We start from the raw sequence: 25,273 nt of genomic DNA, 5'->3' as shown, positions 1-25,273 counted from the left end.
ACCAGTGTTGTAGTACTCGAGACTAGCTTGGTCTCAAGACCACTTTTTGAAGGTTTCATCTTGGAACCGACTGCATTTTTACTCGTCTCAGACAAAGAAGCATTTTATTTCAAAATCAGTCAAGAGCACAAGTGCAGAGATATCACCAGTGTTTCGATATTATTCAGTTTTATAATTAACTGAAAATACTTTTTAAAAAGTTGTTTCACCATCTGTAGCTCTAGAGCAAACACCTGCATAGCAGAGAAAACTAAAGAGAGGCCAGGTCGAGGTTTACCAATGAGTCAGCAGCTGCAAAGTTCTTCCAGCAAATTGAAGTTTTTGTCACAGTTAACGGTTAGCCGCCGCTACTGCCGCTCAGTTCAGTTCAGTTCAATTTTATTTATAGAGCATCAATTTCAAAACAAAAAGTTACCTCATGACACTTTCAAAACTTGCTCCAAGCTTATTCACTCTGATGATCTATTCCCACTCACAGGATGACATTTACTAATCCCTTTGACAGCAATAATCTTGTACTAAGCTTATTAGATAGTGGTGACAAATGCGCTTTGCTTTCAGAAAACAAAACCTTAAGCCTATTTTAATGAGATTCTACTCACACAAAGAACGAAAGAAGGAAAAAAAAACTTTTCTAGGAGATCAGAACTATGTCAACTGAACTGGCATAGAGTCAGAGTTGTAAATTAATCCAGTAATTACTTGTGAACATGCTTCCCTAACAAGTTCAAAACTTAACAGAAGTTGAGTTTGTATCAAAGAAAATAAAGCTTGCAACTAATGTCATAGAGGTAGCAATCTTATATATCTATATCTATATTATATTTACATATTTTTTATAATAAAAACTTATATATCAAGTTATGTAATGTATTATTTGCAGATAATTTCTCCTTGACATCCACGTGAAATACAGTGATTTTCTGTATTGTATCTCTCTCTCTCTCTTGGGAAAACTCTTGTATGCCCACAAAACATATTTGCTTATGTAGCTGTATCATCGTGTAAGATGAACTCAACTCTCTGTTTTCAGAACAGAATATACAATTTAAGGACACACACATTTTTTATTTTTTCAAAGCAGATACAAACCACATGAATCACCTATAGAGACACTGAACATGCACCTGCAGAAACAACTTACTAACTGCAGCCAGATCTTGCAGAATCTGGGTTCCTTTATATAATCTTGTCCCTCAGGTGGGTCTCCTCTGAACCTTTTCAGGTCATGTCCTTTTTATATCCGGTTGGACATGATCCTAGTGTTGAGTCTTCTGAAAAATGACCTGCTTTTGGACAGTTTAAGCTTCTTCTTCCAGTCCTTGTTCTTTTTCCGGTAGACACTGTCCCAGCTGTCCTCCTCTTCATCTCCTACCCAGGGCACCCAGGCACCTCCATTCAGGTGGGGGTCAGCCCGTATGTCCTCTGATGGGTACCTTACTGGCACTGCAGTGCGATTGTAGTACACCAATCTAGCCAGCAGTTCTTTGACAACATCTGGTCTCTGCTCAGAAAGGTCCAAGCGTTCGTAGGGGTCTCCAGTGATGTTGAAAAGCCACACAGACTTTCTGGGTTCAGTGTGGCGCTCCAGGTTCCACCAGTCGGCGGGGAAACCTGGAAGCATCTGTGGCGGTGTCCAGTCTCCATAGCCGGGATCTCCTGTTAGGAGTTTCCAGTCTCCAGCTCGTATGGAGGCCTGTACAGCTGTATTCCAAATCCCATATCCTTTCTGCAGGGAGCCACTGCGTGCATGATTATACAGAGGGTCGATATTGTGGAGGATCTCCAACCTGGGTGACTCCTTCCCCTCACTAATGGCTTCCCAAACATCATACCCATCCACTCCCTCAGTCAGGGACTCATTTCCACCTGCTAAGCCCACCAGTGTGGGATACCAGTCAGTGATGTGCACCAGGGCTTTACTCACCTTCCTCTTCTTCCTTATCAGAGGGCTGTGGACAAAGCCCAGACCTCGGACACCACCTTCCCAGTAGGTGCCTTTACGTCCTCTGAGCGGCCAGTTACTGCCACCAGACAAAGGCTGGCCACCGTTGTCAGTAGAGAAGATGATGACACTGTTCTGGTAGTAACCATACTTGCGGAGAGCATATGTTATGTTATGCACTGCCTCATCTACAGCTGAGACCATAGCTGCATATTTCCTCCGCGCCACATTTTCAAGCCCGCGATACGGGTAGATATACTCCCGTGGAGATTGCAGAGGTGTATGAACAGCTTGGAAGGAGAGGAAGATGAAGAGCGGCTGGGACTGAGGCTCATGGGTTGCCAGGATCTTGCGGACTCTTTGCGTATAGAGATGGGTGGAGTATTTACCCCTCTGACCCCAGGCAACAGACTCCCCCTCATGCAGGTCGAAACCACAAAGCCCAGGGCCATCACAGGAGTCGTAGGTGTAGTAGTTCACACTGCCAGTTAATGAGCCAAAGTATGTGTCAAAGCCACGGCGAGTGGGCAGGCACTCCTTCTTGTAGAAGCCCAGGTGCCACTTGCCGACCATGTGGGTGGAGTAGCCGAGCTCCTGCAGTCTCTGGGGGAGGGTGACCTGGTCAAAGGGCAGGCAGTTGGGCTGGCGGGGCCGGATGATGGAGTGCTGCAAGCCAGTGTGTATTTGATACCTGTAGGGTTAATTATTAAGATGATGATTAATGTTATCAGTAATCAGATCCAAAATATGGTTCAATAATTACACGCAGAAGAACAGGAGAAGAAGTAAGAGAAGAGGGCAGATGGAGATCATTTACATTTCCTCCCTCAGCTTCATGTGTGGTGAACAAATATTGAAGAGGTGAAGACAGATTAGCTACATAAAGAGCTGTAGAAAAGTTTATCGTCTGCATGTTTGTGTCAGAAATTTGTTTTACTTATCTCAGGTATGTGTTTGGGGGGGTTGCAATATACTAATACCACTTCAGGCATAGATGGTTGGCAAGTTAATGATCAAACATCAGAACAATACAGTCATTTCCACTGCAGTTTATTTTTGCAAAAACATGCCGGGCAAACTCCAAAAGACCAGCCAACTATTATGTTTGTTTAATTAATTTATTTACTTTTATTCTTTTTTCTTTTATTTTTGAAATATAAAAACAATACTATCTGTATTCAAATGTAGGTTTGATTCTGCACATCCATTTTCATTCATTCAAATGTTGCTTATAATATCTTAATAATAAGCTTACGGTTAGGGTTAGTCTAATCTAATAAATGCATTTAATGGATGCATTTTTTAAATAACAAATTGAGGGAAAAGCCCATCAGATGTTTTATTTATTTGTGTTTTACATCAATATAATCCTAGTCTTAAAGGTAAAATGAAATACAGTCTCAAATGTGAGGACAAACACTTTACCTGCCGGTGATGAATTGACTGCGGGACGGGGTGCAGATGGGCTGGATGTAATAATTCTCCAGCTTCACTCCATCCGCAGCCAGTTTGTCCAGCGCCGGTGTCCTGATGTCAGAGCTGTGGTATCCAATGTCGTTGAATCCCTGATCATCTGTCATGATGAAAATGATGTGAGGAGGCTGTGGGACAGGAGACCTGTCCACAAAAGATTGCTCGGGTTCGTTTTCCACCTGGTTAGGACTCATCAGGTCCCAGGTCAGATATCCGAGGCTGAGCAGGCTCATCATCGAGAACCCTGTCAGAGCTGTCGTTGCCATGGTTCCTCCTGTGACACTTCAAACTAGCAAGTATTCAGTATTCTGTCACAAAATCATTGTGCAACGAGGATGAAACTATTTTAAACTCATCAGATGTCACAAATTACAATTAATCAACCTGAAACATACGTCCACCTTAAAGAGAAGTTACAGCTCCATCCATGCTGACTCTTCAAACTGACTCTCTCTTTGCCTCCTTTGAAAACATTTCACTCTGCCTAGTGGTCCCATTAACCCCGCCCATTTGCTGCCTGACTGAAATAACATCAGCCCCCTACCAGGAAAAAAAAAACGCACACAGACATGTTTCTACTTAATCCAGGTGTTGATACAAAGTTTATGTCTCACATCAGCTCTCTTGTTTTTAATATATCTAGGCAATAAGAACTGATCATTTTTACTAAATTTGGATATTATTCTGAAAAATCTTAGGAATGTTATGACTGCAGTTCTGTTTACACGTGTCTCCATTCAGTGTGAAAGCAGCAGCACACACCCTCCCCTTCATTCATGCCATTTCAGGGTAATTTGATTTCAATGAACCACACTGCCCACTTTACAAATTACTAGAAAGCAAGAAAAAAATGATTCCCATATGACCTGGTTTAGCAGTGAATGACAGAGAGTCCACAGAAAGACCCTCACTCAGAAAAACATGGTGTGGTGTGGAGGAGATTTGAGTCCCGGGGCCCTATGGGGCCCTATAGACACAATCAGCGACACTGTTCCTCCACTCCACTCCACGGCACTCACAAACGCTCTCTTATTATTCCTGCTGTTTTATGAGTGCTGCAGACCTGAGGAGAGAGACAGCACAGACTTCCCAGACTCCCAGATAAGATCTCCAAACAGGCGTCAAAGAACCACTTTACAAATCCTTCAGCGGGTCAACAGAAAGCAGCACGACTTCACGGCACAGCTCCTGTGTGAATGTATTGCCCCACAGCAACTTATCTGCAGGGAAGGGCTGAAGAGAGCAAATTACTGAAGGTATTTATTTATTTTGTTCATTAAATTTATGCCAGTGCAAAGGAGGAACTGTAGATTGAGAGACATTAGCACAGCTAATGCTGGAGCGAGTTGAGATGACATAACATACGTATGTCTTTCACACACATTGGGTGATTACGTTGCCCTAAAATCTTCCACGTGGACACATGGAACCTGGAACAAACTTGTAGTCTTTTACTAGCCCCTTGTTCAAAAACATCTTGTTTCTTATGTGTGTCATCAGGTGCAGAAAAAATAAAAAAGGGCACCGAAGAAGACACATCCTCAAGTTTTCTCCACTGAAACACAACATTTTCTCCACTGGAAGGCCTTTTTTTCCCCTTTTTTGTTTTTGCTAAGTTTGTAGCATGTAAAGATTTTTAAAGACTTAAAGACGTTAAGAATTTAAAATCGAGAATTTTGATTTTCGAGTCTTGATTGATGTTTTTGTGCCATTGGGGTATGTGCATCTCACATGAAAGGCACTAAAACTTGTAACATATTCTGTGAGTGTCCGAGAAAACAAGAGGTTGTCAGATTTCATGATCTCCATCATCTTGTGAGAAACTGGTCATGCTGAAGGGCCCAGATATGAACGATGTTGGACATAAGATATTGTAGTCAGCGCCGGTTCTGGCTACATTTGCGCCCTGGGTGCAGAATATAGTTTTCACTTTAAAACCTAAACCTTCTGAATAACTCAAGGTCATTGAGGTGAAACATGGCCTGCACATGAAAATGAGATCTGTCGAAGTCAGGAGTTGGCCAACACGCTGGAAGGTAAAACATCATACCTTGCAAATATTGATATTGGTTACGGAGAGACTTGTGGGCATGGAGGTCGTGAGGTAGCCAAAGGAAGTATGGGCCTCCCGTAAAGGGCATGAAGCTGCAGCCTGGGATGTTTGCCCACCACCGACAGAAAAGGTACCTTTGGAGAAGAGCTGCTGAGTTTAAGGCAGGTCAAGCTGGGAAAGAGAGAGAAGAAAAAAAGGACTGAGGTGCACCTGAAGTTTTACACCCTCGTGTTTATTTATGTAGTTTTCCTAGAGGGAGCGGCTTGGACAGCTGAAAGGTCTTTGCAAAACTCTAACCAAAAACCAGAGAGATGTTTTGCAATTACACTGAAGGACTGCAACTACAATATGTGTGAAGAACAGCTCAAAAAAGTCAACTTAGAAGCAACAAAGAGGGCAGGACAGGGATCTGTGATGTCCCAGAGAGGCAGTGAAATAACATAGAATCACAGTGGAGGGGAACATACCTGTGTGATCTGTGTGTGTGTGTGTGTTGCCAGGAAAATAAGAGTCTCCAGGTTTTTGGGCAGGCACACTTATGAGATGTGACTCATCTGTTTTCTGCTGGTCAGAGGTGTAACTGCGGCAGCTCACTGGGTCAACAACAACTCTATGCAAACACAAACAACACACACACACACACACACACTGACAGTCTGACCTACTCATACCTGCATAAATATTAACACGAGCATGTGGCCACATACTCATCTGAAGTCTTAAAAGATGTTGACAGGTTGATACCGCAGATAAATTACGTCTTAGATTGCACATTTGCTAATCCTTATTTGAACTGTCCTGTTGCCAAAATAAAGAATTCAACCACTGCCCCCCAAAAATTTGATGACAGTATTTATGGAAACAGTTACCTTACAATGCACCACGAGTGGGGCTTTCATTGACCCTTAAATGTTGAACAAACACACATATTTGGTTTCTGGGGGTTATTTTCAGTCTTGTTGTTTGTCATTACTTATTTTGAGCTGCCGCTCAATGTCAAAATCAGCTAAGAATAAGAAATATGTTCGTTTTATTAGCATTCTTGTTGACCACAGCTGTCCAGTTCCAGTAATAGCTTGATTTCAACACAGTAGGTGGTAATGTCAGGTATGTTAAAGGTCACTCAAGTTCAGCTGCTATTCACCTATATGTGACTCATTTTAAATTTAAGTTTGAGGCTCCTGATCACATTCTTCTCATCACTTCACATCATCTTTTTTTTCCTTTTTGCACACAGCTTGAAAATCTATCTTAACTAAATGATTTAAGCATGTGACAGTGACCTTGATCAGGCTATTTCAAAAAGTCTCAGAGTTTCCTTTAATTGTGCTGCAAACCTGTGTAGTGGGCTTGCTGAATGTACATGACCGTCCCAGAGGAAGTGTCGTGAAACATTGTACATTTAACAACACTCCTTTTTCTCTGCTCCTTAAATGAAGGTCGATATGTGGAGCACAATTAAACCGTGGCTTCATTCATTCAGAAGGTGCTCATTACTTTATGTTGGAAAGGCTCGTTAATGAAGTTAGAGTAAGGCGCTAGTAGCTTTTCAAACCTCTGTATTGAAAGTTTCTGTGATTACATTGTTTTTACTGTCAGATAGAGAGTATGGTAAAAGCAGCATAAATGAGTGTTTTTCAGTTTAACCAAATCTCTCAAGCCTTTTTATTTTTATGTCACCTTCCAACCAGGTTTGAGGCCTTTTTCTGGAGAACTGTGAAATGCAATAATGAGTTGAAAGGGAAGCAGAGATTGGGGGTGCTGCTGCTCCTGCTCTGTGTCGGTTGGCACCAGATGTTGGCTTTGGCTAAAGGAAGAGGTGCTGTTACTGAATACGGCTGCTCCCCTTCGCCATGAACACTACCCCCTTTCTAATCAACACAGCCCTGCCAGTAAACCTGCACATTACTTCCCCTCTTACCCCAATTTTCTAATCTGAGTAAGACTGGATGGACGTTTTCTTTCTTCCTGTGCTCCTGTGCTCCAACCTCCAAGCCAAAACCTTTACTCCAGTAAGACTGTATTCAGCTTGTCGCCCCTCTGCCGTGTACAAAAGTACCTTTGTTTCTAGAGTTTGCTCAACATGTTTTTTTTTTCCGTCTGTTATTACTTTTTCAACATCAGGTCGTCAAATCACTGATGTAGGCCTAAATATCAAACAGATACTTTACTCTACAAAGGCAGACAGCAGTACCTACGTAGTTCAGAGAAACCCCCCAAAATAAACCTGAACCGACATAAATACCTTAAAAAATGCAGATGCATGAGTTCAGTTGTGACTCTGTTTTTGGATAATATTCAGGGAATGTGACAGAGAAGGGACCGAATCCACAAACAAATTTGTTCTTTTAACTTTCTGGTCCGATTTAAGTAGTTTGTTCCTCAAAATAAACTTTATTTCGATTAATTACTGTCCTTAGTTAAGCTTGGCTTAGTTAAATGTAGCCGCGTGAAAGACGGCAGATCTGCCAAGCTAGTTAACTTTAGCAGGAGTTAGCTAGTGGGAGGGGTTGCATTTACTATTAAATTTATTAATTGCAAACTGAAATACCTGATGTCATCGCATCAGAATAAATATATTTCATTTACAGATAACAGGAAGGGAAAATATGGAATCAAAGTAAGTTTTTTAGATTCCATATCCATTATCCATTTTTTAGACGTTTTCTAAAATATACAGTTTGCCTTTCTGTCGATGAAGAGATAGATATATAGCACAATGAAGTGTAAACTAATCCCAGTTGTATCAGTGAGCGCCCATGTGGTGCAACCAAACTTCTCTCTACCAGTGGACGTGGTTTACCTCACCTCTTGCGATGCGGGCACCGGTATTTCTACATGCCTGTTTCTGCCACCGCAGAGGGTTAGTGTATATATAAATAGATAACACAGGAAAAGGAGTCAGGTGATCTCAGTCAGTATAAATATGACATATATATAGTGTAAATAACATTCAGCTAATATCTCCTTTCACTCTCTCTGTGGCAATTGTGTCCACACATCATGCCGTCGTACCAGTTGGGACCTCACAGGTGAGGTGGCAGTCCAGGGCTCCGGCACTGGCCTGCCTGACTGAAGGTGTGTTTGATTTGGCTCTTGTGGAGGTGCAGCAGCACCTGGGCCGGAAGTCCAGGCACAACACTTCATTATGACCCTCCAGCAAAGCTGTCTGGATGGACACTTAACAGGGATTCAATGAGCAATCATTATGGGACTATTTGTGAGTAGAATATTTGACATTGCTTCAAAGGGTTTTTGCTTTTTAATGAATAAACTAAATATATGAACCAATCAGTCATCATATTTTGGAATGAGATAATAATACATCTGGAAGTGTTCTAGTTAAAATGATATAAAAGCTGACACATCAAAGGTCCGCAGTAATGACAAATCTCACCAGCTGTAGTTGCAGATAATTACCTGCAGAGTGAGCGCAGATGTGAGCTGCTAAACACGTGGAATGTAGAGTAGATTTATTTCCTGTGAAACAGAGTGCTATTTACGAGGGCAACCTGTACAAATATCTCAGTCACTTTTACTGCAACGTGTCATCAAAGCCAAGGGAAATGCCCTTCTTTTTTTCTTGCACTCAGTGATGTAAAGTGTTAAGTTATTTGTCTGTCTCTGCTTTGTTTCCTTTCCTCCGATAACTTCACCTCATTTGCTAAAATGCTCCTTGTCCTCTGTCCTCTGTATTTTGTGATATTTATAGGAAATGTGGGCCGAGGAAATATTACCTTTCTCATTTTACAAATAGTTATTCTTCCATAAAACCTTGGTGGTCTGTCCCATCGACACTCGAATGGAAGCTGAGTCAGCCTCATAACTAGCTCGCTTTGCCAAACTTGTGGTATGTGTATGTGTGTGTATGTGTGTGTGTGTTTGGGGGAAAGGGTTTATGGAAGATGGTGAAATCAAGCTTGGTGAGACCCACTGAGCCCTGACATTGAGTTTGGAATACACACTGCTTTCCTTTCCTAGTTTTGCTCCATGAATGAGACCCTTTCAGCCGTTTGCTCCTGCTGACCCTCTGCTTACTCAATACTCTCCTCTAATTTGACCCAAGGTCTCACGACCGGCTTTCTCAGCTACATTGCCAGGCAGCCTGTTGAGCCCAGACACCTTTCGATTCTTCCGAAGCCAACCAGCTGAAATCTTTTATCCAAATACACCTGATCAACGAGAGATTGACAAAAAGGATCTGATTTGTCAGTCCAACTCGATATCTTGTGGATCATCTGGGTCTGTGGTTGAAGAACGTTTTTCTAACCTGAAGAGATTAAAGAAGAGACCTGAGTCAAGAAACCTAGAGGCATAAGAGTAACAGCTGAAATGGCAACCAGAAGCGACAAGAAGAGGTGGTTTATTTTAAGACTTACAATATAATGTCTGTGTCATTTCCTAAAGTATGAGTCATCGGTCTATGTTGGCCTTCTCCTTTTATATCTCACCTTTTTAATGTGTGCACACCAGAGACAGTGAAAACAAAACGGTGCACACAGTCATTACAGCTGGCATATTAGGGTTTGCTTTGCTGGCTAATTCATTTTTAAAGGTTGTGAGAACCGCTTTAAACAGGAACAGGTAGTCAACCACAGGCAACATGCTGACTGAGGATTTATAATACATTGTTGAAATGACAGAATTGTAAATCAAAGGTAGATACTAAATTCCCCTTTAAACTTGATCATTTCCCAAGTCATCAGATCAGTTGCTACTTTCATTAAGTTAATTGTCAAAGCTTTAACTAGAACCAGAGGGCGTCAACATTTACGATGTAGAACCACCAGAAACCATAAAAGGCTAAGTAGGAAGTCATGAAGAAGCATCGTTGAGGCAGCTGCTTCAGGGAGTCTGCAAAAATCAGATCAGATGACTAATATAGATTATATTAGTCACCTAAACCATTTTAAATCAAACTGCAGGATTAGATTGTTCCATATTACAGAGGCCTTGACTGACTTATGGGTGTGTGGTTGTTTGTTCACGGATGGTTTCCTTCCTGGCACAGGAAATGATACTGAGCTGAAATCTAGCTAAAATGTACCAAAATGAAAAGAAAATAACGGGCAGGTAGAAAAAAAAGAGGTGGAAAAAGGAAGAAAAGGTTTGTTGGTTGTGATATTCTGCTTAGAAAAACAAAGGGTGAAATGATACACTGCACAGTCAGAGCAAACTATTTACCCAGATAGACATAGTCTAAAAGATACTGACTAGAAAATAAATCATTATATTATTATTGATTACACAGTATGAACTATTTTGCACATTACTTCCCCTCTTACCCCAATTTTCTAATCTAAGTAAGACTGGGTGGAGGGTTTCTTTCTTCCTTTGCTCCACCCTCCAAGTCCAAACCTTTACTTTAATAAGACCATATTCAGCTCGTCCCTCTGTCATGTACAAAAGTACCTTTGTTTCTAGAGTTTGCTCAGCATCTTTTTCCTCCCTCTGTTATTACTTTTTCAACATCAGTTCATCAAATCACTTATGTAGGCCTAAATGTCAGTCATTACTGACAGTCTTTACTCTACAAAGGCAGACACCAGTACCTATACTGACATTGAATGGAACCCCCCAAAATAATAAATAAGCAGTGTTTCTCAAAGTTTTTATGCCACGTACCACCTCATAAAATATTCAACTCCATCATGACAGACATTAAAAATACAGTCGACCCTGTTCGGCTAGAGACAGTTCACACAGTAGGCAGGTTTATTCTTAATAAGAAGATTATGTATTGTTGATAGAACCGGTTCAAGAACCAAAGTTAATGTGGTGGGAAAAGGGGTGCTCCTGATGCGCTAATATCTTCTTAATATTTCCCATTTGGAGCCACAATAACAGCGTTTTTGTTTTTGAACCATTTACCTCCACTCACTATGCGCTACCTGCACATATTTGACTACGAATCAGGCTGCTATTGAAACAAAATATTGCAGGAAATAAAAAAAGGATTTTCATTTCATTGCAGTGTAGTATTATGATTTTGAGTACAACCACAAGGAAGTCACTTATGTAGTTTGAGAGCCAACAGAAAAAGACAGATGCATAAGTTGAGATGTGGCTATGAATTTGTTTCAGAAAATAAACTTTATTTTGATTATTTACAGTCCTTAGTTAATCTCGGTTTAGTTAACCCTTTAACACCTAAGCCTCAAAATTTCCACCTGAACTTTCTTTTGCTTATTTTCATTATAAAAATCATTAAGAACTAATTTAAAAAATCTCCTGTGAGTCAGTGCTTTGGCCAATTTTTCCAGAAAACTTTGACCTGTGAGTCAGTGCTTTGGCCAATTTTTCCAGAAAACTTTGAACTTTCCATATCTGCCAGTTATTTACAATTTACTGCATGTCATAAGAGTGTAATGACAGTTTAAAATAAAAAAATAAAAAACAAAAAACGTGACTTTTATTGGTGAAAAACAATGCAATTGTTGCAATTGCATGTTAAAGTTGAGTTGTAAGTTAGGCTAGATGACATTTATTTATTTATTCCACGTGGTGCAATGTAGGACTTTTACTTGTAACGCAGTATTTTCGTTTAAAGTACAAGATCTCAGTACTTTTTCGCAGTGGCTGAATGGAGGCACTACATCTCCCAGGGTGCATTGCAGCGGTTAACCGGAACGACATCCAGAGTTGAAAGTTCAACGCGCTCACATGCGTGTTTTAGTGGTGTGGTAGCATTGATGATGTTCAGTGTGCGTCCAGTTTTAATATGAAAATATTTTTAGTTGTTACTTTTACGTGTTTATCTGTTGGCGACTTCCTCTGTTGAGCATGTCCGTGAACGCATCAGAGCACGAGCTGAACCAGCTGATCTACCGCCATTTGAAGGAGCATGGTTTCCACTCAGCTGCAGATGAGCTACAGAGGCACAGCCCACAGGTCAACACACACACACACACACACACACACTGACTGTTCTATGCATTGACAGACACGAGCAAACCTTTACGTGCTGCACACCAGTGTTACAGTTTGGAAAAACAATGATTATTAACCTGACTTAAAGGCTTTTGCCCACTTATTCTGTCTGTTAGCAGACTACCTGCACTGTTGAATATGCAAAATGAGTTTGACACCTTTGAACTATTGTCCTGTTATCAACATACAGAAGTTATGAGTCATGACTCATGAGTCATCTGTTATGAGGGTCAGTGCTGAGCCTCTTACTCTTCTCTGAAGTTGTTCTATATGTTTGATGTATTCATGTCTTTGAGTTGTTATTATCAGCTAGTTAGGACGCAGTATTGTCTCAATTGATCGATGTCTTCGTTTGATTCGAACATATGCTCATCTAAAGACTTAGTGTATTAGGTACATCTAACCCTACTGTGGTCAGTGCCGCAGCTTCCTAACTCTTTGCAGACCCATAGTGATTTCAGCTTGAACACACTGGATCCGGAGAAAACACTATCACAGCCTTTTGATTGTCCAACACATCGTTATTGTTGTTGTTCTTGTTTCACATGTCCTTAAACCTGCTGTAAGTCAAAATGTCTGCTCTAAAATGATCTATGAACTGGATTCACATGAGAGTAATGACAAAGGTTATCTTGTTATCCTGATAGTAAGGCTATCATCACACGTATGTGTCATATGTGTATGTTTATTGTATTGTTTGATGTTTTGATTTCTGCAGGGGGAGACAAAGACATCTGCATCATTATTGGACATCTACGTTTCCTGGTTGAAGTGAGTATGTTTGGACACCTTGATTGGACTTTGTTGGTAGTGTTGACATGTGTGCTAAGTTTCGTCTCTACTGCTGTCAGGGACTCAAAAGTTAAAAGGAAGACAGGCTCGGCCATCCAGTCCAGAACTCCAGCTAAAGGTATGACTGCTTCTTACATCCCCAAATACACAGCATGGAAAGGGATCAAGTCTTAAAGCATCTACTTTTATAATCAGACTGAATCCTTACTGGAGAAGTGGGTGGCTAATCAGAAGTTTAAAAGTAGGATTTCTTAGTTTCATTCTTACTTTTCCTCCAACTTGTTTAAGCACAACTTGGGTTTTTCCTTCTATCCAAAAACTTTCTAACATGTATGACATATTATGTAATGCTGCTTAAACTAGGTTAACTAAGTTAAGTTAAATGATTTTGTGCAGAGCTGCTGCAGTTATATCTCTGTTTATGATTTCAAACTTTGAAAAAAATGGTTATGTGCATGACTTTTACTTGCTCTTTTTTCATCTTTCACCTGCATCATATCCTGACCAGCTACAAGAATCCAACCTGCACCCACCTCCAATCAGACCGAGGACGACAGCAGCTCGGATATCGAGGAGCTGAGTCAGAGCCTACTGCCCCAGGTGACATGGAGAATACGCTGCTTACATGATGACAAAGCTGATGCTGTTTTCAGTGTTTATACTCACACATCACTCAGTATGATAAAACTCACACCTAGTTCGTCATCTCGATGTTACAGACTCCCCCTGCCTCCAGTAAAAAGTCAGCCTCAGCGGCAGCAGTTAAACCAGTAGTAGCAGCATCTCCAAACAAAAAGAAACTAGCGAACCCATTCGCAGCTGTACATGCAGCTCCAGGCGAGTCCAGTGATACCACTGACATATCAGAGAATGAAGGAAATCCTCCAGCTGTGGTAAGTTTTAATGTCTCGGGGATCTGTTTTATTCTTCTAACAAATAACCCCAGGAGACACCAGTCAAAACTGACACTAGTAAAACAACAGAAATCAACTCTAGACAGTCAAATCTAGCAAAGGCTTAAATTATCATGAAAAAGCTGGCATGGTTAACTACCTTAACTATGCGATAGTTAAGGTATGGCCCTTGTTGTCTTTTAAAACACAAATAATCTTTATTTACATTCATGTTAATAAACTAAGTCTGAAAAAACTTATGCTGGTACCACCTTTTCTCAGGTCAAAAGTCCCAAGAAGAAAAGCAGCACCTCTGAGCAGGGAGCTGCACCAACAGCAGTTGTAACAGCACCTCCTATTGGTATGTTTTTTTTTTTTACTCAGGTTAACACAGTCACAGAAGATGAAAGAAATTGTAATCTGGTTGTGCACTGGCATATATTTTTAATCCATTCTGTGTTCTTTTCATGTCCAGACACACCAAAGAAAAAGAAGGATAAACCTGCAAAAAAAGCAGAGACGCCAAAAAAGAAGGTGAGTTTTTAGCGTCTTGCCCAAGGACACTTCGACATGCAGTCTGGAGGAGTTGGGGATCGAACCGCAGATCATCTGATTGGTGGACGGCCCGCTCTACCTCCTGAGCAGCCACCCAGACACCACTCAATCAACACTAGATCAACACACCACTGACATCCACAAAGCATCCACGGATTCAGAGCACTTTCTGTTGCCCCTCACCTTCTGTTGCTGCTCTCTGAAAGTATAATTCAATCCATTCTCCTCTGTTGTTGCCTCTGTTTCTTCTGTAAACTGCCTCCAATAGGGACAAACTTATATGGCACCACCTCCAAACTTTTTGGTCCTCCACTCCTCAGCAAAGCTGAGCACACAGTATAGCACATGACCCCAGACAACCCCTCAACCCATTCACATCACATTGCTCTACATCCAGTCTCAGATGCAGAACCCTAGCCTGGAAAGAGGCGCACTTTGGCAGGAGATTTGTCCTGTCTCCCTTTTATGTGAGGCTACGTACAGACGGTGGCAACAAAGTTCCTTCAAAGGACAATAGAGAATCACACAACGCAACGATTGAGCCACTAGTTTATGGACTGGTCCTGGTTACTAAATAGTTTTTTCTTATTTATTTTTTTCAGTCTGTGCCAGCAAAGAGAAAAGAAAGTGAAGGTAAATCTGCAGTGAAGGTGAAGAAGACACCAACAAAAGCCAAGGTTGCAGCTGCTGGAGGAGATGATTCAGACTCTGACAGCAGTTTGGATGTAGAGAAATGGAAGAAACTGGTCCTGCAGATGACAGGTAAGTGTGTGTGCAAGAAGAGGTCATTGAGTTAATCATTTGTGTGCAAGTATTCAGAGGTGACACCCAACGAGAAAGCACAACAAATCATATTTTCCTTATTACTTTGGGTGTGTTTCATCAGACCAGATAGTTCTGGAGTTATTTACTAAGTTTTGGAGATAGTGGTTGTAGCTCACTCCAGCTCGTAGGGTTTAGAAGATTTGTGAATAGTTTTATTGACTCCAGGTCTGAGGGAAAATTAGTGTTTTGGAGAGGTTTTCACATTGGAAAGAGAGAGAATGGAGGGTGGAGAAAGTTGGAAGTATTGGAAAATGCAAGAAATGGTAGGAGATTAAGCGGCAGGAAGAGCTGGATTCATTCAAACAGCACCACCTATGAACAACCTCACCATGGAACACAACGATTTCATACAAACAGTGCTGTGTACAGTTGCTATGTGGTTGTTATTAATGTTTTCCTTTTTTTCTGTTAAGTATTGGTGTCACCGGACCATGTTTGTTCAATGTCTTCACCGTGTTTACTCTGTCCACAGATTCTGACGTAGCCAAGATGGACACCATCAATGCTCTGGACTCCTCTACACCACCACCCCTGAAAAAAAGAGTGAGGAAACCCCGGGCTAAGCCTCCCGCAAAAACAGACACTCCCGCACAACAGAGTAAGGGGACGGTGGTAAAGAATAAAAAGGCGGAGAAGAAAACCATCATGGAAACACCCAAAAAGACTAGTAAAGCCAAGAAGAGCAAACTAGAAGAAACTGCACCTGTGACCTTCTCTATCACCCAAAGCACAGCGCAAAACAATGCTGTAGAAGACAAACTAGCAATATCCACTTTTTCTCCGTCAAAACAGACACCAACAAAAGAGAAAATGAAAGTTGTGACACCCAGTAAAGAAAAAACTGATGTGACAACGTCTGAGCCCAAGAAAAAGAAGAAGAAAAAGGAGACGACTGAAGACAAGGTGGAAGAGAATACAAATGAGACTGGTGATGTTGACAAAGACAGTAAAGAGGAAAAGAAAAAAAAGACTGAAGTCATCGAGCAGGAGTTAAATAAACCTGCAGAGAAGAAGAAAAAGGCAAAAGGAACAAAGGGAGACAGCAAAAGGAAAGAGATTGAACAAGAACAAAACAAAAACGGGAATATTGAGGATGCAGAAATTACAGAACCAATAGTAACAGAAAAGAAAGCAAAGAAGAGGAAAAAGGAGAAAACTCATGATGGTGAAAATTCAGAGCTGATAGTTGAAGAAAAGAAAGCAAAGAAGAAAAAGACAACAGATAGCGAGGAAAAATCTGAGCAAAATGTTGGAGAAGACAAAGAAAATTCAGAGCAGATAGCTGAAAACGTAAACGCAGAGCTAATGGTGCCAGAAAAGAAAGCAAAGAAGAAGAAAAAGAAAGCTGATAGTGTGGAAAATTCAGAGCAGACAGCTGAAGAAGAGAAGGCAAAGAAGGATGAGACAGCTGGTAGTGAGAAAAAATCAGAGCAAATAGAAGAAGGCAAAGAGAGTTCAGAGCAGATAGTTAAAGAAAAGAAAAAGAAAAAAAAGAAGAAAGCCGAACATAATGAGGAGATGTTGGAGCAGACAGTTGAAGAAACGACATCGACAAAGAAAGCAGACAGCAGTGACAGAGAGGACAAGCCAGAGCAGATAACTGAAGTGAAGAAGAAAAAGAAAAGGCACTCCTCATTGAAAAATGATTCAGCTGACACAGAGCCACTACCTCCACCCAACGCCGAGACACCTCAAACAGAGAAGAAGAAACGTGAGTAGAGAGGTCACGCCATGACAAAATGCAGGTTTGCTGTCTTTGTGAGTTGTGTTCACCTTTTTCATTTGTCATTCTCTCAGACAAGAGCAAGTCGAAATCAGCTGAAATCCCAGAAACCCCTGCACTTCCTGTCGAGGATGCCACAGTAACACAAACACCCTCAAGTGAAACCCACAAAAAGGTGCGACAACACTGTACTTCTCACAGTTTCAACATGTTAGGTTGATGTCACTGTTGTCAAATCAGAATAACACGTTATTAGTTTTTAGTGCTTCAGTTGCCCGCATCTGTCTTTTAAATTTACTAATTGTTCTGTAACTCTTCACAGAAAAAGAAATCCTCCAAGGGCACCGATTTATGAAGACGTTTGAGTCTTCATCGCTGCACAACCAGTGGATGAACACAACACATAATGTCTTTTCCATTTAAAATCATCATTTAGTGGTTAGGATTACTTAAAACTGTAAAGAGAAAATTACTTTTTAATTTTGGTACTTTATTCCATTAGTTTTTACGTTTTTACTCAGAGTGTGGCACACACTGCCACAGATGTTATTTTGCGATTTATGTTTTGTGTGATATTGCCATTTTAATGGCATGATTATGTAAAGGGGATTCATACCTGATTGTTTCCCTCCAATGATAGTGTTTTTGAAAATGTTAAGTCACTGATCTCTTTCAGACTCAGGAATTCTTCCCATGATAATCCTTAATCTTATTTTGTTTTCAATATATGTCTTGTGGAGAGAGGAAAAAAGAATAAATCACAAAGAAATTTGACCAGTTTTATGTACATTAAGAAATATATGAGAAATGTTATGTTTCCTATTTTGGTATGTTTGTGTTATGTTTTTTTTTAAACAAAACTTTGATAAAGCCTTTTTCTATGTATTGTACATTGTGCTTTTAATACAAATTAAACTTCATAGTTTTTATTTTATTTTTATTCTGTGTCTTTAACGTCTGTTTGTTTATTGTGGACAGAGAAGATACGGAAGCGTATTGCTGTCACGCCAGACAAATAAAAATGTATTAGTATCACGTTATAACATAAAATGTATCACATTAAAATGTGTAAATTTATTGTTAAAACATGAAAGGTTTCACATTATAACATGATCATTTATATTGTTAAAACATGCAAAGTTCGGAGAGGCGTTTAGCTCACTTGGTAGAGCAGCCGCCCCATGTGCGAAGGCACAGTCCTTGCTCTCTCTCTGCATTCCTGTTACTCTTCAGCTGTCTCTATACAATAAAGCTTGAAAAGGCCAAAAAAAAAAAACATGGCAAGTTTCACATAACGTGAAAAGTTGTTCTCGGGTGGAGGGGGCAACAACCTCCAGCTAATCAGTGAGAAATGACACTATCTCCAGCGGGTTGGACTGATTTTTCCTCTTGTACAGCCCCATGCATTTAAAATCCCTTTTTTAATGTATGCATTCTTATCACAATATCATCCACGGTGCTCAGTAACATGTCTCAACCCAAGTGTCAAATAGAATTAGATAGATGTGTCAAAATTAGGATTATATATGTGTTAAAATAAAAGTCACAAAGGATTGTATACGTGTTTAACATGAAAAGCACAAAGGTTAATACATGTGTTAAAATAAAGATCAAGCTTAAAAGCACAGAGATCAAAACATTAATCTTAGTCGTAGGCCTTGCAAATGTTTCTGTTTCTTCAAATTGCATGCATTTTTACATAGATAGATAGATAGATAGATAGATTAGAGACTTTTTTTTATTTTTGTTACTTAAAAATATTTTAAGTAAAATATTTTCTGCCATGTTGAAACGCTGTGTTTCTACAGTACAGTAGCCCAGAACAGACAAACTAAATACTAACTCTAGACTAACTGTTTTGCTTTTCCTTTACACTAGAAAGGTGAGGGTGATGTGAGGAGATTGCAATGCAGCAGATGCAACTAAATTCTACACATTGGACCTTTAATGTTATTAGAGCATACAAACCTATCACTTAACGTGAAAACTTTCATATTTAAACAATATAAACTTAAAATAAAATAAAATGTTTCGTTTCTAGTGTGGCAGCAATAGACTTCAGTAGTGGTGGGCGGATCGATCCAAATATCAATAGTTTACTGGTTTGTGAGTAATTTTTATTTAAGACTTTTCTATTTAATTATACATTTTGTCCTAATTCTGTCCTGGGTTTGAACTATTTAATAAAAAAAATTAAAAAAAGGAAACGTCACAAAAAACACTTGAGGTCATGAAAATAAATTGAGATTTAGCAATTCAATGACGCATCCAACTTATTTATTGAAAAGTATCGGCATATAAATTCGGGCTCGTATTTACTTGGTATCGGATCGATACCAAAATATGCAGTATCGCACATCACTAGACAGGTGTCGGGATATTTGGTACCTGTCTCTGCCAGGTGAGTCCGCTTGGTGGCGCTGTGGCAGCTGGCTGAGGTCGGACAACGAAGACACCGAGGAAGAATTTCAACTTCAGTTAGCTACGCTGACGTCCGCCACCATGATACACACACGCAGCTAAACGTTCACTTATTTAATCTAATGAATTTTTAATATTGTTTGACCACAACACGGCGCAAAATGTGGAGGTTAAACAAGGTCCGACACAAAGCTGCTGGTCGGCATGGCGACAGCCTGGAGGAGCTCAAACTAACGAGGCGAGAGCACGAGAGAGGTGAGTTAAGAAACGTTGTTTCCATGGAAACGTTCATTCACCTGATGGTTAAATAAACGTTGACGTCAATAACGGTCGGTTAACGTTCACTCCAACTACTGTTAATGTTAAATTAATTAACTTTAATACAGTAAATATACATTATACAGTCAATAAGCATGACGTTTCTATCACTGCAACCTGACTTCATTCACTAAAGGAATGTTGACCGACAACTTTTCTTTAATTCTTTTACATTCAAAATAAAAAGTTAGTGTTATGGTCTCTGAGAAATACAATAAATAGTCATTTAAATATATCTTATAGCTAGCCAGCATGGGATCATTCTGTGTTAGTTTCACAGCCTTCAAAACAAGAAGATCTACATAATAATAGTATTAAAAAAATCAAAAGTTGATATCTAGCAAGTCTGACAAGCCGGATGACTGAAGCATAAAGTGATTAGATTAGATTAGATTAGATTAGATTAGATAGACTTTATTCATCCCACCACAGGGAAATTTACAGCAGCAGAGGAAAGTGTAGCATACACTACAGAATTAGAAAAAAGTAGAAAAGGCAACAACAACAACACACACAATAAACAGACAGAAATATTTATAACCTACACAATAAAAATAATAATAATAATAATAATAACACAATAGTCTTGTCTATTGTCTGTGTTAATTTGCCACAGCACTGAGACAGGCCCGCAGAGACCGACAGCTTGTGAGTAAGAGACTTCTGCTGAATGAAGATGAGGACCAGCCAGAGGTCACCATGGACACCAACTCAGGGGAACAGGTGAGACCGACAGCGAGAAAGAGAGAGAGCAAGATGATGTTTCGCTTTTGGTTGTAAAAACTCGCCATCTGAATCTGCTCCTCGTTTCTCCAGGACGTGGTCAGCTTGTTCCACAAACTTCAACAGACTGGCTCAGAGAGAGAGGCCCGCCTGAAGGCTTTGAGTAAAGCTCTCCGCGACCCATCAGCACAGCTCGCCTTCATCAAGTATGGTGGTGACTTTGAATTTGAATGATGTCATCATAGACATTTGTATGTCTGCTTCTCATGTGTATAAATCTGTCTTCCCTCCGAGGCAAGAGAATAGCATGCATCTTCTGGTTGGTTTCCTCACTGGCTCTGATGCTACATGCCGTCTGCAGGCTGTACGGTGTCTACATGAGCTGTCTCACTCTCCCCACACCAACGTGGCACCAGCCTGTCTGCCTGCTACCCCCTACCTGCTCACCTACCTGTCTGGCCAGAGTACCAAATTCACTGTGAGTATCTATTCATACCAGATAGTGTGTAATATTATCACCTAATTATTTTTTTTGACTGTCCATGTGTGTGTATGTTCACGTGTGCACAGGAGCTGTGTCTCTACACACTAGGTAATTTATGCCCAGAGAGTGATGTCGTAAAAGAGAAACTCCTGGCGCAGGGAATCATACCAGCTCTGGCCAACTGTATAGAGGTAAACTAAAAGTCTACAACACGTCACACGAATATCTTCACCGTGCCTGCGAGCAAATCTTTGTCAAACACTTGTAGAACGTTTGCAAACCGAATCAAAATCTAACTAATCCCACATAAATGTAGTAATGTTAACGCAGCTCTCTTTATGTTTCTGTGTGTGTGTTTTCAGAACCAGAGGCATAACCTTGCTGTGGTGGAAGCTGTGGGGTTCACCCTCTCTCAGCTTCTCCAGGCCAAAGATGCAGCAGAGAAAATAATCCCGTAAGAACTCTCTAACGACGCAGCAGTTCATTTCTCAATTCTCTCTATTGCTGCTAAAGTTATTTCTTTTGTTAGCCGTTGCTCACACACTGTTTTCAGCTGTCTAATAGTCTTCCTCTCGTGTCTGCAGGATGGTCCTGGCCTCCAGTTTACCTTCACACTTGTTGTCAGTCCTGACTCCTGACCCAGATTTTGGCCTGGCACCTGCCATTGAGTGTGCATGGTGTCTGCACTACCTCACATGCAGGTGAGGGCTGAAGGGTGTCCTCAGCAAGTGTCTGCAGTCTGTTTTATATTTACTCATTCATAATAATAATGACGATGTGTCTCTTTTCTGCTTTTATCTCACTTCAAAGCACGGAGGATAATAGAGTGCTGTTGGCTCATGGGGCCTTGTTGAAGTGCAGTTCCCTGTTGGTGTCACTAGGTGCTGCTGTGGCTGAAGGAAACAAAGAAGAAGGAATGGAGCTGGTAAGGACATTAATGAAACAAATATGGTTTAACTTTATGTTTGTTGCATTTTAATGCTCTTGTTTTTTTATTTGTTTCAGTTGTTTTTACTTTTTTTTTTTTAACAAGTACTTTTTATTACTGGTGACCAAAGTATACCTCACGCAACTGAAGGCTCAATCCTGAGCTACCTCCATCATCACTTCCAGGAAAAACAATGTATTTATTTATTATTATTATTATTTTTTACATCACTCCATTATGCTAGAGAGTTACCAGATTTACTAGCCCAAAGTGGCATTTCACTTGCCACCAGCATTCGGGCAGTCCTTATTGTCATATGTTTCAGATCATATCAAGGAATGAAAATTTCTTTCTTGCATTACACAGGCTGTAAAGGATCATTAAGTCATTAAGAGAACTATAACGAAAAAACGAATGTCTAAATGAATCATAGTAAAATTAAAAATAAATAAATAACTAATGATAAAATTAAAAACTAATTCAACTTATAATTCATCCTCAGGTAAATCAGCCACACTGTAATGCACACACCGTTTGTAATCTTTAGGCTGAGGTAACCATACCATATACAGTACAACTATAACTGTATGGAACTTAACATGGAGATTTTCACTGCGTTCTTCATCTCTAGCTCATCTGTCCTCTGCTGAGGTGCGTAGGAAACCTCCTGTCCTCCTGCCTAGTGGAAGACCTGAGCACTCAGGTGGGTGACGTCCATATCGTGGTTGCTCTTTGTGCACTTCTTCAGGCATACCTGCAAACACAGCCAGCCTTGGCCAGAGAAAGTGCCTGGGTCCTCAACAACCTCACAGGTATAGTCACACCTGATCTCTGTTTCTTCTCAGACACATGTTTCGCACTGATTTTAGTCTTTAAATTGTGTAAATTGGTATTTCTGTTTTATGTGCTCTCTGATCCATTGGGTTTGGGGCCAGTACCAGAATTATTACACATGTAAGCACACAAAAGTAATATTGTAAACTTGTATTGATTTAGGACATTTCTCTTTTTTTTGCATTATATCTGGTCCTTCCAGACAGTGTAGTTGCTGATTGTAACCCCCTTGCTCACCTTTTACTTTCTAGTGTGAAAGAGAACGTACAGAGGCCACAAAACACATGAAAAAAATGCAAAATGCTCTACTCAGGGCCAATAATTGATTTGTATATTATTGGCTGTTCATGTGTGGTTTGTTTGAATGCATTTTCTGTCTCACTGCTGCAGCTTACTCCAGTGCTTTGTGCTCTGCTCTGCTGACTTTCAACCTGGTCCCTGGATTGATCCAGCTCCTCCCATTCTCTCAAGGCATCAACACCATGGTCTGTACAAGCTAAACGTGGATATTATTGCTTTCAGAGTATTTAACTGTTATTGTAGCGCTTGATGTTGAGCAGTTTGTGTGTTCTGCTGTTCTTATCTTTGGACTAATGCACACACACCATCAAAATGTTACACTCCTCATTGGTTCTTCTTGTTATACTCAGATCCTAAGGGCTCTAGCAAATATTGCCCACAAGAAAAAGGAGTTCTGTGTCCAGCTGGCCCATCTCGGACTGCTGTCTGCACTCTGTGCCACACTTAAAATGGCTGACCAAGAGATGGTGACCCTGAGTATGGATGTCCTGTTCATGCTGGTAGTTAGTGGACCACAGGTAAATTAGTGAAACCTTTTTAAAGCTATGATGCTGCTCAGAGAACCAAACCAGAGAATGATTAGCTTTCACCAAGACTGTTGTTGTAATACCAGAGCTACTCCCTTCCAATAGGTAGCCGAGGAGTTTGTGAGGCAAGGCGGACTTTCACTACTAGAAGCCATTCAGTACAACAGCAAAGGGGATATCAGAAGAAGAGCAACACATCTCCTGGAGCACCATCTACTATCTTACTCAGTGGTAAAGACTTATTTGTTAAATCTTTAATATTTATGAAGTTAAAACAAACGCTGCTATCATTTGTTGTGTTGCAGGACACCCCATGTTCCTGAATCAACAGGATGGCATCAAATTCATGTGTCACAAAACAGAAACACGAGGACACACCTAAGAAAGTTTAGTACAAATCGTTTACTCTTTGTACTCTGTAATAGACAAACAATGTTGTTATATTTAAAGTAATATTTGATACCTTTTTAAATATGATGTTTACCATCTTCATTGTTGTTATGAATAGTATTTTAATATATGCAAAGATTAAATATTTTTTAATACCTGGGATGCATTCTTACAGTCTTACACTCATTCACAAACCTCTGACATGTCTTGTTTCTGTTACATATTGTGCCACCATCACTTGAGAGGCTGAAGAAGGCTGTATGTATTTAATGTGTATACAGATCCGATTTATATGGCCGTCTCAATGTCTAGCATAAGCGTGATGATAAAGCTGCCTTTTTTTGGATTTGTGATGATGTCTTTGAGAAGTATTATGTGTTTTGAAACAATCATGTCATTAATGGTCGACATTCAACAATAAAATTATAAATGAAATGATACAATGCTTACTATAAATTTGAGACTGTTTTTAGATAATCGGATTTTGATTAACAAAATTAATGTTTCGTTTAGTTTATTGATTTAAATTCTTAGATATTTTTCTTCATGGTCATGCACCATCATGTCTTAAAGAGCTCATGGTGCCCAAATCGCCCCTAAAACACAGAATGCAGGCTTCCTTCATATATGTAAGAATTATGTCTGTACAGTAAACTGTTAAGTCATTATAAAGCCAAGGACACATCGACAGCCAGGCCACAGCAATGAAAATCTACAGTTTATAGCCAAAATTGATGTTTTTAATATGGCTCTGAAGTTGTGACGTCAAATCCCAAGACCTAGGTCTAACTAGACCATACTGTGACAACACAGGCATTTTAATTGTTAAAAAAAGAGCTGTCTTAATATATTTTTAAAAAACATTTTCAATGTTTTATGTGTTTTTAGGCAGAATTCCTCCTAGTATGACACTATGACTGTTTTACTCTGTGAATTAACCTCAGCTCTCTGATTTCAACAGTAAATCTGTAAAAACAGAACTAGTGACGTCAGTATTCATGGAGAAATAAAGTGACAGTCCCAATCAGGGCTCTAAATTAACTTTTTTGATCACCAGCCAATGTGGCTGGTAAGTTTCTGAAGTTACCAGCCAATCAGAATTTCCACTAGCCACGTTTTTTCCCGTGCAAAAAAGACAGCTTATGAGAGCAACTGAATT

General features: G+C 40.1%; 3 protein-coding genes across 5 annotated transcripts; 2 read left to right on the top strand and 1 right to left on the bottom strand.

Moving 5' to 3' along the window:
• Positions 1-1,061: 1,061 nt before the first annotated feature.
• On the bottom strand, positions 1,062-19,644 carry arsia (arylsulfatase family, member Ia). 2 transcript variants are annotated; one of them, XM_027279128.1, is made up of 4 exons: positions 19,578-19,644; positions 5,469-5,642; positions 3,371-3,518; positions 1,062-2,636 (listed from the first exon to the last, which is right to left on the bottom strand). In XM_027279128.1, exons 2-4 carry the CDS (start codon positions 5,557-5,559, stop codon positions 1,238-1,240), a joined length of 1,638 nt encoding a protein of 545 aa, XP_027134929.1. In that variant the 5' UTR covers positions 5,560-5,642; positions 19,578-19,644; the 3' UTR covers positions 1,062-1,237. The 2 variants fall into 2 exon arrangements, with proteins under 2 accessions (XP_027134929.1, XP_010739342.1); XM_010741040.3 differs by lacking the exons at positions 5,469-5,642; positions 19,578-19,644 and having other exon boundaries at positions 3,371-4,164.
• Positions 12,065-18,180, top strand: LOC104927050 (nucleolar and coiled-body phosphoprotein 1-like). Of its 2 annotated transcripts, XM_010741037.3 has the most exons (11): positions 12,065-12,362; positions 13,120-13,172; positions 13,253-13,311; positions 13,702-13,793; positions 13,913-14,086; positions 14,369-14,447; positions 14,562-14,620; positions 15,244-15,403; positions 15,939-17,177; positions 17,264-17,364; positions 17,512-18,180. In XM_010741037.3, exons 1-11 carry the CDS (start codon positions 12,255-12,257, stop codon positions 17,542-17,544), a joined length of 2,157 nt encoding a protein of 718 aa, XP_010739339.3. In that variant the 5' UTR covers positions 12,065-12,254; the 3' UTR covers positions 17,545-18,180. The 2 variants fall into 2 exon arrangements, with proteins under 2 accessions (XP_010739339.3, XP_010739340.3); XM_010741038.3 differs by lacking the exon at positions 13,913-14,086.
• Positions 19,623-24,554, top strand: tmco6 (transmembrane and coiled-coil domains 6). Its single transcript, XM_027279130.1, has 13 exons — positions 19,623-19,865; positions 20,545-20,651; positions 20,745-20,857; positions 20,946-21,129; positions 21,222-21,326; positions 21,498-21,589; positions 21,720-21,836; positions 21,946-22,060; positions 22,695-22,875; positions 23,288-23,382; positions 23,548-23,715; positions 23,830-23,955; positions 24,030-24,554. Exons 1-13 carry the CDS (start codon positions 19,772-19,774, stop codon positions 24,045-24,047), a joined length of 1,515 nt encoding a protein of 504 aa, XP_027134931.1. The 5' UTR covers positions 19,623-19,771; the 3' UTR covers positions 24,048-24,554.
• The last annotated feature ends 719 nt before the right edge of the window (positions 24,555-25,273 follow it).

Source organism: Larimichthys crocea, chromosome I, assembly GCF_000972845.2.
Source record: "Larimichthys crocea isolate SSNF chromosome I, L_crocea_2.0, whole genome shotgun sequence".
Classification (NCBI taxonomy): Eukaryota; Metazoa; Chordata; class Actinopteri; family Sciaenidae; genus Larimichthys; species Larimichthys crocea.
This window is presented reverse-complemented; position numbering and strand designations above follow the sequence as displayed.